The sequence below is a fragment of the Carcharhinus amblyrhynchos genome, chromosome 12 (assembly GCF_965287045.1).
Source record: "Carcharhinus amblyrhynchos chromosome 12, sCarAmb.v2.hapA, whole genome shotgun sequence".
NCBI classification, from domain to species: Eukaryota; Metazoa; Chordata; class Chondrichthyes; order Carcharhiniformes; family Carcharhinidae; genus Carcharhinus; species Carcharhinus amblyrhynchos.
Window position 1 is genome coordinate 49000283 of NC_137335.1, and position 18931 is coordinate 49019213.

Consider the following 18931-nt stretch of genomic DNA (forward strand, 5'->3'; position numbering starts at 1 on the left):
CAGCTTGTGCCAGGTTTCATTGGAACATTGCAGCAGGACAAGGACAGACATGGGGCTATGAGAGCAAGGTGTCGAGATAAAATGGCAAGCAACAGAAAGTTTAGGGCCATACTTGTGGACTGAGTAAAGATGTTCTGCAAAGGAGTCACCTAGTCTGCGATAAGTCTTCCCAGTGTACAGGAGACCACATCGAAGGAAGTGTAAATGAAACGCTGTTTAACATGAGTGATTTGAGCCTTGAATGATGAGGAGGTAGGAGGTAAAGGAACAGGTGTTGCACCTTCTGTGATTGCAAGGTAAAGTGCTGTGGCAAGCAGCTGGGGAGTTGGGCGTCATGGAGAAATGGACCTCGATGTCATGAAGGGAGAGGCCCCTACAGAATGTTGACGGGGGGATGAGGCAAACTTGTATTCAATGGTAGCATCATGCTGGAATTGATTGAAATGGCCTGTGAATGAGGAGGCTTGAGGGGTGGAAATTAAGGACAAGGTTCTGGGAGGCAAGGTGGGCGGTAAGGATAACGGTGCAGGAAATTGGTCGAACCCGGTTGAATGCCCTGTCAACTATAGAAAGGGAGAAACCTCAGTTAAGACTTGCTGATACCTGTGGCCACACATTTTTACATTCAGGAAGTGAGATAAAGGAGGATATTTAGTGACAGAACAAGTTCAGCCAGGTGGAGGAACGTGGTGATGGACTTGGATTGTTCAGGCTTCTGCTCAAAGGAGAAGCAAGGAGCCCTCAAACCCTCCTGTGGGAGATGGATGTCAAGAGTGATTGGACGTCCATAGCAAAGTGGATGCAGTTAGGACAAGGAACTGGAAATTGTTGATATGACTTCAGGCATCAGGGGAATCACGAATGTTGGTGGGAAGAGACTGGAAAAAGAAAGAGAATGGAGTCAAGATAGGAAGAAATTAGCTTCATGGGACAGGAACAGGCTGATATGATGGGCTTACTTAGGCAGCCCTGTTTGTGGATTTTGGGAAGGAAGCAGGAGGGGGCTATTCAGGGTTGGGGTACTATGACGTTAGAGGTTGTGGAGGAAAAGATCACCAGATCTTTTCTGGTGACTGCCCTGGAAACAGTAGCTTGATGTTTGGTGGTGGGGTCATAGTCCAGGGGAAGGTAGGAGGAGGTGTCTGAGAGTTGGTGCTCAGCCTCTGTATTGTGGAGGTTGGTACACCAGACAATAACAGCAACATCACCCTTGTCAGCAGGTTTGATCACAAGGTCAGGGTTGGACCTAAGAGAACAAGCGCAGCAGGTTCAGAGGGAGACAGGTTGGAATGTCACGTTGACAGTTCTCAGTGAAAAGATCAAGAGCTGGAGGAGGCCAGAGGATGGGGTGCAGATAGACAGAATATACTCGAGGTGGGTGAAAGGATTCAGTGAACAAGAGAAAGAGTCCTGCTCAAAGAAGTGAGCACAAGGAGACGGACAAATTCTGATTACAGCAATATTTTCTTTCAACACCTTTGCATCCTTGTACGATAAATTTGAATCATTAATTGTACCTCAACAAAAATTGATTCATTATTTTGGAACACCATTCCCCATCTGTTTCATTAAAAACTTAAAGCATTTCAGCCGTAACCAGTAAAGACTCTATTCAGCAGAGGCAAGTGAATTAGTGGTTATTTGACTTATTGTTTATTACTGGAGTTGGGATTTTGATGAGGTCAGGTTGTTTTGCATAATTAGTCTCAAATCATATGTTCTTATGGATGAAACCAGATGGTAAGCATATTGCAATCTCAGTTGTATTTATGGATTAATCTGCTAACGCAAGTGTTGAAGAAACAACTGCATGCACGAGAATTCCACCATCAAATTTACAGCCATTTAAACAGCTGCAGATATGAAAGTCAGCTAGAAATTATTAATTTGAATAACTTGGGTATTGCTGAAAAAAGACGTTTTGTCAAAGCTTATTGTCTCTCACTCATCAGGACAATCAGAAGAATACCAATGTTGGGGAAACAACTTTATACTATGAGAAGAGAGTGCTGATTGGTTGGTAAATAGTCTCTGATTGCCAGAGGTATTGCCATGCAGAATGCACCAAGTAATGGTGAGTTAACCACCAAGCATTGCTTGAAGGTTTAAACATGGCAGCTTATTTTTGACTGGTTAAGACACATTGCCCTGAGGAATGAACCAGTAAATGGCTATCATTTAATACATATATTAATATACAGGGCTCTGTTCTTAGCAGACAGAAAGAACATACACACATTGCAGCCGTTTCAGCTAAACAAAATAAATAATGGGCAGGGTTCTGAAATTCATTGCAAAATGAATACAAGTGATATTATATGTTTACTGCATTAACTGGAGGTAGATGCTTAACAGTATTTTTGAGGGGGATAAAGTTTAGTGATCTTGGTTGCAATCCTGTCCTCTGAATACATGGTGGGCGACTGTGCTTACATTGGGAAATTGCCCCAAGCTTAAACAATATTGGGGTCCAGGTATTTGATAGCACTGCAGTGGGCTGCTGGAAATCAGCAGCATTTGGAGAACCTTCTGATTTGCAATCACTGTAGATAGGTATCTTATGGTTTGGCAAAACTGTTTGCAACAATTGGTAGGGATGGGGGGAGGGTCTGGATATGAGGCTTCATTTGTTGGTAGATTTCTGGGATCTGTCACGAAGGACAACAATTCTGGGCTAGATAATGGTGGAGAAATTCCATGTATCACAGTGCTGGTTCGGACTCTTTAAGACATCTTTGTTACTTTTGAAGTTGGGTGTTTTGTGATTGCTTCCAGGATGTCTATCTGGAACCATTTGTTATTCTATGTTTCTCTCACAGATTAAGAAAATGTAAACATGCAATTACTATTAATAAAATGCAGGTAATATATATAGCTTTTAAAATTCAACTGGTTTGCATTTATTTGGAAAAACAAAACAACTGTGATAAACAGCTGTTTGCAAGATGAGTCTACATTTTTTCAATAGTGAGATAGGTGGCGATCACAGACAATAACGAAAGGTTCTCGCCCCAAAATTTGACATTAAAAAAAATTCAATTACACTGAGGAAAGCCAGGCTTCTCTTAATTTAATGTACCTTATGAGATTTATAGAACAGAAAACAAATACTACAAGGACAGGCTCTCTAGCACAAATTCACAGATTTACTTTCAGAAAAAACTCAAGCATCTTTTAAACATTTTTTTCTCTGATTTCTTGAAGTAATTTTGAAAAGTATTGGAGCAGAAACTGCTAGGGGCTAAATAAAAATGTTACATCATTTGCGTGTTTCCTGGAAAATTAGGTACCCAGCACATGCTTCACAATTTAAATTAAACTTGCGACACTTGGAACAAATATAGAATCCACACCCAGCTTTCAGCAAAGCCTGGAGGCCTAAAATGAGGCTTTAAGCTTAGAAATGTCAATTGACTGGGTAAATCCTATCTTACTACTTTGTGAGTTATTAAAAATACATTGAAACCTCTTGTTTGGACAAAGGAAATCCCAGTTACTGAGAAAAGACATGGCCGAGGAAAACAAAAATCTGCAATTTTTTAAGCTATTCATGGGAACCCTGAGTCAGATTGTAAACAGTGACAAGCTTACACTGACAAAGTCCACGTTAAATGTGGACAAATCAAATTTATAATAAGAAAAAATTTTACACAATGTGTGAAAATCATGACAGGAAGACATCAAGTTGTGCAGATGTAAAATCAGATTGATTTCCAAGGAAGTGAAACCACGCCAATAATCTTTGAAGGCGACAAGCTGAAACATGTCAGGAAATGAAGGTAATTTTTTTATAATCCTATTAAGGTGAGGTATATACAAATGCAAGAGACCCAGCTGGAGAGATTCTGGTTACTTAAAGTCTATTCGCAACTGCTAAAATCCAGAAGTATTACATAAGTCTACAATCTATATTTGTAATTCTGTAGACAGCATGGGTTACTCATCAGTACATTACGGGAAATGGTCTTTTCATAAAACATCCTAGGAGAATGATGATCCATTATCTTGTCTGCTTGTTAACTGAACAAACTTCATAAAACTTATAAAACTCAAAATTCTTCATTTCCAGAATTTAGATTAAACCAAACACATATTTATAAAGTTGCAGGGGCAGCAATTATTAAGGTCATCTGGCTTATGACAAACAAAAATAAAATCGTATGAGGAGAGGCACATTTTATCATAGAATAGAATCATAGAATCCCTACAGTGCAGGAGGTGGCCATTCAGCCCATTGAGCCTGAACTGACAACATTCCCATCCTGGCCCTATTTCCGTAAGCCCAAGTATTTTACCCATCAATCTGCCTGACACTGAGGCAATTTAGCATGGCTAATCCACCTAATCCGCACAGCTTTGGAGTGTGGGAGAAAACTGGAGCATCCAGAGGAAGCCCATGCAGACACGAGGAGAATGTATAACCTCCGCACAGATAATGACCCAAGCTAGGAATTGGACCCGGGTCCCTGGCGCAATGCTAACCACTGTACTACCATGCCGCTCTAAATTTGGATTGCTTACCCTATAAGAACATGATGATTTTTTTCTATGCTCATCTTCAGACTTTCCAGAACCCCTCTACCACCTATAATGCACAAGTAAAGAATATGATGAAATATTCTCCACTTACCTGGATAGTGCATCAATATTCTAGAAACTCAATATCATCCAGGACAAAACTGCCCATTTGATCAGCATTCCACCTACTGCCTTAAACATTCACCAGTAATGCAGTGTGCTATGTACAAAATGCATGACAGCAACTTGCTTAAGAGGACAGGATGCAGAACTTTGCAGTAACTTGCCAAGAATTCTTCACAGATCCCCCATCATTTAGAAGAGCAAAGTTAACAGCTACAAGGGTACCACTGAGTTCCCTCCCAAGACATTTACCTTTCTGACTTCAACGTGCATTATTACTCCTTCAGCTTTGGTAGAATCCTGGAAATCCTCTAACAGTCTCAAGAAGGCACTCTCATTGTTCAGACAGCAGCATTTCATGAAGATCCATTATTACCTTCGAGGGCAACTCAGGACTGACAATGTGTGGTAGCCATCGATGCCCAGATCTCAAGAATGTTTTTTTTAAAGATGGGGCAATGTATGGTCTATCACTTCGATTAAAAAAAAGATAAATCAGAATATTTTCTTAGTGGTGAAGACTAGGACTTGTGGGGGAGCAACAGGATTGGGCTGACCTAAAAACTGGTGCCCAAGTACAAAAGCAGTCAAGAAAATTAGCAAAATGGGGGCTTATCTCAAAGGGACTTGGAATTTAAAAGTAAACAAGGAGTTCTTTAATTTCACAGAGCCTTGTTCAACCCTCATATACAGTACTGTGTTCTGATCTGGCCACAATACACCAGGAAGGAATGCTGACCTTGGAGTGGGTACAATGTAGATTCACCAGAATTTTATTAGGCTTTAAAGGACTAAATCATGAGAAGTTGCAGCAACTTGGATTCTATTCCATTGGTGTTTAAAATAAAAAAGGAATTTGATGGGATTGGTTATCTAACAGGAAGCAGAGATTTGGAATCAATGGGTGCTATTCTGGTTGGCAGTTGGTGACTAGTGGAGTGCCGCAGGGATTGGTGCTAGGGCTTCAACTGTTTACCATTTACATAGATGATCTGGAGGAGGTGGCTGAGTGTAGGGTAACAAAATTTGCTGATGACACGAAGATAAATGGAAAAGCAAATTGCGTGGAAGGCGCGGAAAGTCTGCAGAGAGATCTGGATAGGCTGAGTGAGTGGGCGAAGACCTGGCAGATGGAGTATAACATCAACAAATGTGAGGTTATCCACTTTGTTAGAAATAATAATAGGAGGGATTATTATTTAAAGGGTGAAAAGCTGCAGCATGCTACAGTGCAGAGGGACCTGGGGGTTCTTGTGCACGAATCGCAAAAACCCAGTCTGCAGGTGCAGCAGGTGATCAAGAAGGCAAATGGAATGCTGGCCTTTATAGCGAGGGGGGTTGAATATAAAAGCAGGGAGGTCTTGCTGCAACTGTATAGGGTACTGGTGAGGCCACAGCTGGAGTACTGTGTGCAGTCTCGGTCCCTGCATTTGCGAAAGGATATATTGGCCTTGGAGGGAGTACAGAGAAGGTTCACCAGGCTGATACCAGAGATGAGGGGGTTAGCTTATGAAGAGAGATTGAATAGACTGGGTCTGTACTCGTTAGAGTTTAGAAGGCTGAAGGGGGATCTTATAGAGACTTACAAGATAACGAAGGGGCTAGGTAGGGTAGAGGTAGAGAGATTCTTCCCGCTTAGAAAAGATAGCAGGACTAGAGGACACAGCCTCAAAAGGGGGGGAGGGGCAGATTAGAACGGAGTTGAGGAGGAACTTCTTCACTCAAAGGGTGGTGAATCGCTGGAATTCTCTGCCCATTGAAGTGGTGGAGGCTACCTCGCTGAATATATTTAAATCACAGGTAGATAGATTTCTGATAGACAAGGGAATTAAGGGTTATGGGGAGAAAGCGGGAAAGTGGAATTGATCCACTTCAGATCAGCCATGATCTTACTGAATGGCAGGGCAGGCTCGAAAGGCTAGATGGCCTACCCCGCTCCTATTTTTATGTTCTATGTTCTTATGGATTCAATTGAGGCACAATTGAGAAACAGTTTCCTCTGGTGGGAGAAATCCAGAACAAGAGAACATAATCTTAAAATTAGAGTTAGATAATTTCAGAGTGAAATTGGGAAGGACATTATCACACAAAGTGTGGTAGATATCTGGGGCTCTCTCCTCTCCAAAAGGCTGTGGACTGCTCAGTATTGAAATTTTCAAGACAGATTGATAAGATTTTGTTAGCCAAGGGAATTGACATGGGAAGCAACGACTACTAAATAATGAGTCATACCAGAGCAAGCTTGAGAGGCTTAATGGTCTACTAGTTCCCAACAATAGCCAGGAAGGAGAGCCACAATATTATCAAAACAGGCACTGCGTCTGGATGTTCTTTTAACAAGTGTGGCACCTTGCACTTTCAATTGTGCCCAGCCATTAAAATTTGCATCAATTCACAATAATGTGATCAGCACAAACCTTGCAATTACTGCTTGATCCAAGTTCACAATCCTTCCAAATACAAAAACAGCAAATAAAGAATTAACTTGCAAAAACATAATCAAAAGATACATTCATATCTCGACTCTGGGAGGCAACACCTTCGAACTGATTTGTTAACAAACTTAGCTTAGTTATAGCCAGTTAGGTCAATTTCTGAAAAAGGGAGTTTAAACAAGAAAGTGTGTAATCTAGTTCAGAAACTGCTCCAAAAAGCAACACTCATAGTGAAAGAAGTGGTAGTTTTGGTTTGTTTTCTGATGGACAGGACAGAAAGGGCTGGTGAAGAAAGCAAGGTGAATCCCAATGCAGAGTAGGCTGGAAACCAAAAACAAAACGATTAACGTTGGCTACAAATTGCAAATACAAGATTAGGGACTTAAAGGACAGAGCGCATCCCCGATATCCCCTAATACAGTATTACTGTGAATACCTGATATTTGGGAAAAGTCTTAATTACAAAATATCGTCACAGACAGTCTATTTCTTAATTATAAGTAATTCACCATTAAAATCTGCAGAGTGCATTCCTTTGCAGCTGTGACTGTTGTTGTGACTGCTGTTGTTGCTGCTGCAGGCGTAACTGCTGAGAGAATGGATCCTCCATGGATTTGATAGCAATGGTAGTTTTGGGTCCTGTTTTCCAAATGATGCCATTAGAGTCAATAACAGATGCTTCAACAGAAACACTGTGGTTCCCAAGTGCAGCAAAGCACAACAGGAATTGAGTGCTGAAATAGTCATTGTGAGGCTCCACTCGCTGCTCCATTTCATTTGTCATATTCTCCAACAATACCTGGGAAATGGATAGAACAAGAAATTTAAACACATATCACATCAATCAGCATTATAACATTCAGAAATTATACTGAAGTTATAATTTCAACTGGCTTTATAAATCCAACTTTTGAACAGTCACAATTATGCATCCAGTTTTAATAAAAATCAATCGCTGAATACCATCAAGTGATAGATGGACAAAGATTTAAATACATAGCTGTAGTACAAGTAACAACTGTACTTTCATTTTGAATTTTCAGTAACATGCAACATTTAAAGACCAGGTTAAGGCTGTACATGAAGACATAAAGCAAGCTATCAAAGGAAGGAAGGAAATCTGCCATCCTTGTTTGGCCTACCTGTAACTCCAGACCCACAGTAATGTGGTTGACTCTTATATGCCCTCTGAAATGGCCTAGCAAGCCATTCAAATGTATCAAAATCACTACAAGTCTATAAGGAATGAAATCGGAAGGACCACCCGACATTGATATGGGCACCAAACAACAAACTGACAAACTTAGCCCTGTCAACTCTGCGAAGTCCTCCTTATTAACATCTGGGGATTTGTGCCAACATTGGGAGATTTTGTTGAACATCACTTGGGGAAAGCGCTGGGGGGTGGCAAAGAATGTACTCTGGGTGGGAGTACTGCAATGTCTATCACCAAGAGTGGGTCGGTAGCACCACTGGAAGCTGTGTTGGCTGAGTCCTAAAAAACATAACTGTGAAACTGGGTCCACAGCAGGGAGTGAGGGAGCCAACAAGAGGGAAAAACATACTTGACCTCATCCTCACTAACCTGCCTGCTATAGATATACCTGCCATGACAGTATCAGTAGGAGTGACCACCTTGTGGAGACAAAATCCTGTCTTCACACTGAGGATCCTCCCCCATCGTGTTGTGTGGCACTACTACTGCGCTAAATAGGATAGATTTCAAACAAACATCGAGCAACTCAAAACCGGGCACGCATGAGACACTTGGGCCATCAGCAGCAGCAGAATTATATGCAACACCAGCACATTCCCTCCTCATTGCCGTCAAATTCCTCAGTCTACCATTAACACTAAACTGGGAGATCAATCCCAGGTTCAATGAAGTGTGCAGGAGGGCGTGCCAGAAGCAGCACCAGGCATATGAAGGTGATGTTAAATACAAGACTACTGCACGCCAAACAGCAGAAGCAATATATGATGGTCAGAGCTAAGCAATCCCACAACCAATGGATCAGATTTAAGCTCTGCAGTTCTACCAATACCAATCATGAATAGTGGTGAACAATTAACCAACTCACTAGGGAAGGAGGCTCCTCAAATATCCCCATCCTCAATGATGCAAGAGTCCAGCACAGCAGTGTAAAAGATAAGGCTATTAGCAACCATCCTCAGCATAAGTGCTTATTGGATGATCCATCTCAGCTCCTTCTGGATGTCCTCAGCATCTCAGTTGCCAGTCTTCAGTCAATTCATAAAAACTGGAAGCAGGAGTAGGCCATTTGGCCCTCCGAGCTGCTCCACCATTCATTTTGATCATGGCTGATCACTGAATGCAAAATCTCGATCCGCTCTTCTTCCCATATTACTTGGTCCCTTTAGCCCCAAGAGCTATATCTAATTTCTTCACTCACCACTCACCTGATGAAGAGGCAGTGATCCGAATGCTCATGCTACAAAATAAATCTGTTTATTTGACTTAACTTGTTGAAAGACTTCTTACTGTGTCTATCCCAGTCCAACGTTGGCATCTCCGCATCATAATTTCTTCTTGAAATATCGACAACATTTTGGATTTGATTCACTCCATATGAATTCAAGAAACAGCTAATAGCACTGGATACTGTAAAAGCTACAGGCCCTGACAATTATGCAGCAATAGTACTAAAGGTACGTGCTCCAGAACTTGCTGCACCCTTAGCCAAGCTGTCCCAGTACAGTTACGACATTGGCATCCACCTGGCTATGTGGAAAATTGCCCAGGTATAGCCGGCACAAAAAATACAGGACAAATCCACCCAGCCAAGTATTGCCCAGTCTACTCTCAATCAGTAAAGTGATGCAAGGGCTCATCAACAGTGCTATCAAGTGGCATTTTCCTAGCAATAACCTGCTCAGTGATGCTCAGTTTGGGTTAAGCATCACTTAAGCTCCTGCCCTCATTCATTAGACTTGGTTCAAAAATGAACAAAAGAATTGAACTCCAGACGTAAGAGTGACTGCCATTGACCTCAAGGCAGCATTCGTCCGAGTATGGCATCAAGGACACTAGCAAAACTGGAGTCAATGGGAACCCAGGGTAAAACTCTCTGCTGGCTGAACTAATACCTAACACAAACAAAAATGGTTGTTGAAGGTCAATCATCCCAGTTCCAGACATCACTGCAGGAGTTTCTCAGGGCAGTGCCCTAGGCTCAACCATCTTCAGCTGCTTCATCAACAATCTTCTTTCCACCATAAGGGCAGAAGTGGGGAATGTTTGTTGATGATTACACAATGGTCAGCAGTATTCACAACTCCTTAGTTACTGAAGCAGTCCATTTCCAAATGTAGCAAGTCCTGGACATTATCCAGATTTGGGCTGACAAATGGTAAGTAATATTTGCTCCCACAAGTGTTAGGCAATGACCATCTCTAATAAGAGAGGATCTAACCATTGCCCCTTGATACTCAATGGCATTACCATCAACATCCAAAGGCTTACCACTGACCAGAAATTGAACTGGACAAGCCATATAATACTGAGACTACAAGAGCAGGTCAGAAGTTAGGGACCCTGTGACAAATAATTCACCACCTGACTCTCCAATGTCTGTCCACCATCCATAAGGCACAAGTCAGGAGTATAATGGAATACCGTCCACTTATCTGGATGAGTCCAACTCCAACAAAATCCAAGAAGCTTGATACCATCCAGGACAAAGCAGCACATTTGATTGGCATCCCATCAACAAACATGCCACTGATCCAGCAGTATGTACCATCGACAAAAAACACTGCAGGAACTCACCAAGACTCCTTAGACGAACACCTTCCAACCCACAACCATTACCATCTAGAAGGACAAGGACAGCAGATACCTGGAACACCACCACATGGAAGTTCCTCTCCTAGCCACTCACCATCCTCACCTCAAAATATATCAACTCCCATCCTAACAGCACTATGGATGTACCTACACCACATGGACTGTAGCAGTTCAAGAAGGCAGCTTGCCAACACCTTCTTCAGGGCTACTAGGAATGGGCAATAAATGCTGGCCATCTTGCAATCCCCACATTCTATGAATGAATAATTTAAAAACTGTGCCATAACATGTTCAACATATCACCAAGGAATACATTAATCAGTAACGTAAAACTAAAATTGCCCCAATATTCTATTATTGAACATTTCCATTCCAACTCCAACAATCTACAAGAACTGCAAATACTAGTTAGAAATCATATTCAGAAACATATTCTTTACAAAACTTCACCAATATTAGTTTTTTTGCAAGCCATTATATGAATAAGTGTTTGAAAATTTAGGTTATTAACTCTGTGCCAGAGCCTATTCCAATTAAATTCAGTTCTTTAACCCCTATCAGGGCAACTACCTTGTAATCTTGCATGCCCTTGGTCTGTAGTGATGACGAAACGTTTAGGCAAACTGCCTGAATCTTGCGGAAGAACCCAGGCTTCGAGCCATGCTGGATAACTCCTTCCACCTTCAGAGCCAGTTGTTGGTTATTCTGCACGGTGATTGGTTCCGTTGGAGTGCGGGGTGAAGGTGACAGTGCTAACTGTAAAAACACGAGAAAATGAATTTTAATTATAGCTACCGTATGGAAAACTTGAATTAATAAGAAGCCAGTACTGATGTTTCTTAATTCAGCTGGCGCAAAGTGGTGAATTTTGGATTATTCAGTCAAGCAGCTCTCCCACACACCAGATATTTTATTTCAAGAGCTTTAGTGTCAAACAACAATCTGGACAGAGGCTAATAAGACCTAATTTCATAAAGGAGCACGTATTAGGTAATTACAGGCCAGTCAGTTTAACATTTGTGGTGGGGAGAATTTTGGAATCTTTAGTTGAAGGTGAAATATCTGAACAAAGTATAATTAGAATCAGCCAACATCAAAGTTCAGGAAGGAAGATTTTGTGCAGTAACCTAATACAGTTTTTTGAGGACATTATAGATATGGTGGATGGCGGGGGTGGAGGGTGGAATGAGTTGACATGATGCACATCAACTTTCAGAGTGCCTTTAACAAGATACCACTGAAAAAAATCAAGAGGAAGAGGAAGGGGAAGAGTAGTCAACTGGATTAAAAACTGGTTAAATGGAAGAAAGAGAGGGGAGTTAAGAATAAGGTGAAATGAGATTGACCACCCTTGACATCAAGGCAGCTTTTGAATGTGTGTGGAATCAAGGAGCCTTAGCAAAGTTGAAGTCAATGAGAATCAGGGTGAAAGCCCTCCACTGGTTGAAGCCAGGCACAGTGCAAAGGGTGAGATTCTTTGCAGCCAATAATCTCACTACCTGGGCATTTATAGCCATTCCTTCACAGTTACTGAATCAAAGTCCTGGAGCTTTCTTCTGAACAGCACTGTGGGTGTGTTTGTACCATCTGGACTGCAATGATTCAAAAAGGTGGTTTGTCACCACCTTCACAAGGACAATTGGGGATCAGCAGCAAATGCTGGCCTCATCAGTGACATCCACACCCCATGAAAAAAATCCAACAAAGTGGTTAAGGTGGCAACTCACTGAGTTCTAATCTGAGACTGCTTCTGTTCATTTTGTACATCAATGAATTGACTCCAAGGCCAAAAGTAGTAGTGACCAAATTTGCAGGTATTACTACAACAGATGGTATTGAAAATAGTTCTGAGGATGAAAGGAAGCTTCAAAAGATTATTGGTAAGAGGTTTGAATGACCAATAAAGTGACAGATGAAAGGCAACAACAATAAGTGTGATGCACTAAAAATTATGCGAGTATAGCAGCCTGGATGAAAGTGAGCAGAGACAAGGACTGCGGGGAACTCTAAACCGAGAAAGCAGAAGTCACTCATGATATAAAGTTTTATTTAAAAAGGTTTAAAAAAAAATCATTGAAGAATGAAATGTGCATTTCAAAACCTGAGGAATCACCTTTGAACAAACTAAGAGCAGAGCAGAAATAAGAATCAGGCAATTAATTTAATAGACACACCTTGATGCTGGTGGACTGAAGCTTTTGGAAGAAATATCTCTGAAATGACAAGGGGACCTTCAACAAGGAAATGATAGCCCCACAAAGGCACATGGTATGCTGAAATCAAATTAGAAGGCAAGATTAATAAGCATCACATTGGCAGGAAAAAATGCTCATGATATGACAGTAATTGTATAGGTTTTTGATAACTTATTGAATTATCTACAAGGAAATTATTTACCTGCAACATTATCTGTGTAGTTTTTGGAAAGCTAAACTAGATTAACATATACACAAATACCCACTGATTTGCTGGATTTTCTTCAGTTCACCTTTTTGTCCCATCCCCAACATCTTTCAATTACTTATCTGCCTCCAAAACTCCACTTGATCTGAAGAATGCACTTGGCCTACTCCATATATGCAAAATTATAGAAGATCAATCAACACATTATACATAGTCAAAGTGTTTTATTTGATTAATAAAAGTTAACCATAGCCTACTTAGTGAGGGATTATGACAAAAATGTTACAAAGATTAAAACAATTTTTGTAAAACATTCTTATTCCTGAGGTAAATTTTATTAAACATAAATACTACAATAATGCTTTATTTAATTAAATAAATGTTCATCTTATTGGTATTTTAGCTAAGAGAATAGAAAGAAAAGTAACTGTGGACATACTGAACTGGGACCAGGACACCAGAGTAACAGGTTACAGGTATTCTAAAATAAGTCTTATTATTGAAAGAATGTTCATTTTTAGGATCATTTAATGAACTCAGGACAGCTCAAAACTGAGGTACTTGTGAAGTGTACTCATTGTTTTAGGGAAACACTACAGCAAGGTCCCACAAACAGCTGAGTCAAATAATCAGATAATCTGTTTTAGTGGTAGTGGTTGAAAGGATGTTGGATTAAAAAACAGAAGAACACTCTACTCTTTTTTTGAAACATGTCATGAAATTTATTTTCAGCCAAGAGGTCAAACTCAGCTGAAAGACGGCATTTCAGCAATGCAGGAGTCTTTCAGTATCTGTTCATGTCTATGGAATGGGGCTTGGACATGCATGCTAACTCAGAAGCAAGGTTACCGCTACTGAGCTGCTACTGATACCCGACGAAACACAAATGACATTGCTGAACATCCAGGTAATCTGTACACTACTGAATTCACTGAACTATATGATGCTGCAAAGTGGGTACGTGGATATAGTGGAAGGTTTGGCTGAGGTTTAACTGAGTTTCTGCTCTGGTCAAGACATCTGCAAACAGTCACTGTTCAAGTTTGCACATGAAATCATACAATACAAAGTTAGTTGGGAAAGCTACCTGTGATGTGGATACAAAGAGGCTGCAGAGGGATGTAGGCAGGTTGGGTGAGGCATTAAGGACATGGTAAATGCAATACAACTAGGTGAAATGTGAAGCTTGTCAGCAAGCTTGTCCCCCTGCTACGGGGAATTAACTCAAATGGTAGAGCGCTCACTTTACATGAGAGAGGTAGTGGGATCGATGCCCACATTCTCCACTTTGATTTTGGGTGGCACGCTGGCACAGTGGTTAGCACTGCCATCTCACAACACTAGGGACCTGAGTTTGATTTCTGGCTTGGGTGACAGTCTGGAGTTTGCACATGCTCCTCGTGTCTGCTTGGGTTTCCTCCGGTGAATTCCCCCAGTCCAAAGATATGTGGGTTAGGTGGATTGGCTATGCTAAATTGCCCCTTGGTGACAGGGGGATTAGTAGTCTAAATGCATGGAGTTGTAGGGATGAGGCCTGGGTGAGATTGTGGTCAGCATAGGCTTGATGGGCCAAATGGCATCCTTCTGTACTGTAGGGTTCTACGAAAAAATAAAAAAAGCGGAATATTTTTTGAATGTTCAGAAACCGAATGTCGCATTCAGAGAGGCCTGGCTGCCCATTTGCATGAAACACACAAGAAAGACATGTAGGTACAACAAGCAATTACGAAGATAAATGGTTTGTTAATTTCTATTTCAAAGCGATTGATATAGAAGCGTAAAGTATTTTTACTATAATTATACAAAGCACTGGTGAAGATACACCTGGGAGTAGTGTGGGCAGTTTTGTTCTCCTTACCCAAAGAAAGATATATTTGCCAGAATGGCAGTGCAACTGAGGTAATTGCCCTAGGAGGAAAGATTCAGTGGGCTAAGGCCACTTTCTCTGAAGTTTAAAAGAAAGAGGTAATTTAACTGAATCATATAAATTCTTAAGGAGCCGGACAGCATAGATGCTGAGAGTGTTACCTCTGCCTGGGAATCATAACCATAATCCACACCAAGTTGCCATATTCAGGAAAGGAGAACGGCAACTCTCGGTGGAGAAATTAAACATTTTAAACCATTTGGGGCGTTGAACACTTTTTCACAATACAAAGGTATGTTATGGGCACATAAATGTCATCCATCTATAAATGAACCAGCTGCAATGTACACCACTTACCAGGTAAGAAACAGGAGGATACTTCCTGCTGAGCGACTCAACATCCTCCAGCACTTGACCAAACACAGACAGCATGCTTCTTTCATACTCACTCTCAGCGTACACATTCCCACTACATCCATATTCTTGGAAACTGCAGGAGAGTCAATTAAAACAAATGATCTTCAAAGTTAATTGACTGGAATGTCTGCAATTTTATGATGGGAATTGATGGGAATGCCTGCAATTTATCTGAAGCACAGAAGGAGGATGATAAAAATCTAAATAGGCCTGCTTTTTACTGAGATAAACACTTAGGCACACTCATTATTGTTCTGTGTAATTTCCCCTCTACATGATCTAAAGATTTGTAATGGTTAAGGTAAATTCATCTACCAGATAAAGTACTTAGTGCACCAAGTTAAAAAGGGAAATAAAATTATTTAAAATTATCTTCCAGAAGATCTTCAAAAATCCTAGCAGCATTGGCTACTGATGTAATCTGCTTGGTAAACTGTCTCATTTAAAGATAGCAAAAATTGTAGTTACCTCCATTTCAACATAATTTTGATGATCTGGAAGTGTAAAAGACTATTAACATACCTAAGCATTTTTTGATTCCATTGATCAAGTTGCATGCCTAAGTTATGGAACAATTTTATCATTGTTTCCCAGTTTTTTAAAAACTGGGTTCAATTTTTTTTCTGTACGATTTGCAACTGATGCAAATAAGGAATAGCGAATTTTAAAAAAAGCATTGCGGCAAATGCTCAGCAGGTTAAACAGCATTTTCAGCACTTGTTGTTTTATTTCAGATTTTAGGCATTCGCACTGCTTTGTTTTTGCAAACAAGTTGAAGCCATACAGTTAGCAGAGTACATGAATTGCATAGCAAATTGCTTTTACAGTAAAGCTTTAGTTCCAAACAGGGTGACATTATACTGTAGTGTGAGAATGTTTATCGAGCACTTTAACAGTTGAACAAATTGTGACAATTTTGTAGTACTGCTCAAGAAATTGATATTCATATGAAGGGAGACATGGGCTTCATGTTTTGCATCCCTGGGCCCCCAAGGATTCAGTGGTGTGGGAGGAAAAGAGACACCCAAAATATTTTGTCTAGTGTAATCACTGAAAATTTGTATGGAATAAATTCATTTTGGTGCAGAATGTCAGAGTCTCCATTTAATTTTCAACTCTGCAAAACATTCTGTCCTGGAAATTGTCCACGAATTATGAATTATCCTGACAACCACACACTGCCCCACCATCAATTAGTTTAAACCAGGGCGTCTAAAACCACCAGAAATAATCCTGGATTAATCTGGTTTGTCCGATGATCTCATTCAATGAAAGGGGTTGTAATTTTTTCCCTATAAATTATAAGAAAGCAAATTTTAATTAAGGCTGGGATTTTATTTCTGCTACGCAAGAAATGATTCACAGCATTAGTAATCCAGCTTCCAGGTAAGACATAAGGAAAATAGGATCTTCTGTACTATACTAATCTAAGGCTAAATTGTGAGAATTAAGTTCCCCAAGAACTACAGAAGCACTGATTGCACAGCAAGTGCAACAAGTTTATCATCAGTCAGAAAACAATGTGACTGAAAAATTATTTGGATCCAAAATCTTTATAATTCGTTTCACAATTTTTATTCCTAGGGTGCGGGCAACCCAGGCAAGCCATATTTTTTGCCATCCCCAATGTCAGTGAAGGCCTTGCTCCTTAAACCTCTGCAGTCATTGTAATAGCGATAAACATCAAAAATACTCATGACCCTATTGCTCTTGTCCTTTGATGGAAGAGATAATGGTGCTAGGGCATGTTGTCAAAATAAACTTGATGGTTTCTTTAATTCATATGTGGGATGTGGTCTTCGTTGGCTAGGCCAGCATTTCCTGTCCATCCCTAAATGCCCTTAAGATGACGGTGAGCTACCTTCTCGAACCATTGCAGGTCATATTGTGTAGGTACACTCACAGAGCTGTTAGGGAGGGAGTTCCAGGATTTTGACCCAGTGAAAGTGAAGGAACGGTGATATATTTCCAAGTCATGTTGATATGTGGCTTGGAGGGGAACTTTCAAGTCATGGTGTTCCATGTATCAGCTGCCCTTAATTGAAAGTATTTCACCAAGACCATTATAACTAGAAGTTCAAAACGCTCATTCCATTAGTCTGGGTTGGATTCAGGATTAAATGCTAACCATTTGCACACTCAAGTCCATCCTCCCAAACAAGTTTCTGTCAAAGATACTTGATAGCAAATTGCTACAACATAGAAATTGCCACACTAGAAGTCATTACCTAGCAGAATCTGGATCCAGGATTAGCGCTTCAATCGAATGAGAAATCAGTAGGCAACTTTGTTGCTGTCTATGGATAAAGTTAAGGCCACAGTGTTTAGTAAATGATTAAATTGCACCACCTTGTTCCCAAATGTGTACATTACAAGTTATCAAAAATGGCTCAAAGAGTCTTAAAACCAGAAATAAACCACTAAAACTTGCATTATTAATCTATTCTGCATCTGGGCTAAAATTTCAAACTTTTCACTTTAGTGGAGGTATAAAACTGACAGCATTTGATCACCATTATACATGAAATTCAGGCAGGGTGTTAGCCAATCCAATAATGCAATATTAACCTCCTACTCCCCAGTCAGTACTCCTCATTCCTTCTGTCAATGTAGTGACGCAAAATACCAGTCCACTGTCCTTTGAGGGCAGAATTGAGTTAATGTGTACAAAATGAAGGATTTGTCAGGACAGGACTATGAAACAAAAGAATATTTGCAACTTTCTGTGCAACACCAAACAATTCAGTATGCATTTACAACCGCTAATAGAAGGTAATCACAAAACAGTCACTTACTGAAAGTAGTCATATCTATAACTGAGTTTTTAGGTTTTCTGCCTCTAGATGGACAACGTTTTTTTTGCCACAAATTTACGGCTCAGGAGAAAAGGATACAGTTCAACATTTCTCAAGGTAGCAGAGTCAGCATCAAAGGAGGATTGATAAAGGTCATGGTAGCGTGTTGCTAAACTTCTGAACTCCTCCATTGATATCTTCATCTAAATGAATGAAAACACAATTAAGATTAGAATAATGGCACTTTATTTTTACATAGCATTTCAAAACTGAAAAAAATAGCGAATGTGTGACGCAGCATTAAACCTAAAAGCACATTGTTGGTATTTTCATATGAGGAAACTGCAGGTTTTGACAGACAAAGATCAAAATTCATATATTGTGGCTGAAACATTGAATCTATGTGCTTACTTTGCACTTCTTGCAATCTTATGAACATTTGCACCAAATGTGTCCTGTGCACAAGTATTCTGCCTGTATGCACATTACAATTAATGACACCATGCCAGTGAATTCATATCATGACTCAAAAGATAATCACTAATCTTTCCTCTTCAATGCCAAG

The 18931-nt window shown here is 40.3% G+C and overlaps 1 protein-coding gene across 1 annotated transcript in view; it reads right to left on the bottom strand.

The window, feature by feature from the left end:
- Positions 1-3766: 3766 nt before the first annotated feature.
- Positions 3767-18931, bottom strand: part of ints7 (integrator complex subunit 7) — a 53268-nt gene continuing 38103 nt past the window's right edge. The window contains exons 15-20 of the mRNA XM_080200490.1: positions 18466-18569; positions 17800-17868; positions 15512-15644; positions 13059-13157; positions 11455-11640; positions 3767-7875 (exon numbers count right to left, since the gene is read on the bottom strand). Coding sequence (XP_080056616.1) covers positions 7588-7875; positions 11455-11640; positions 13059-13157; positions 15512-15644; positions 17800-17868; positions 18466-18569 — 879 coding nt within the window. The 3' untranslated portion in view covers positions 3767-7587. The remainder of the gene's footprint in view (positions 7876-11454; positions 11641-13058; positions 13158-15511; positions 15645-17799; positions 17869-18465; positions 18570-18931) is intronic.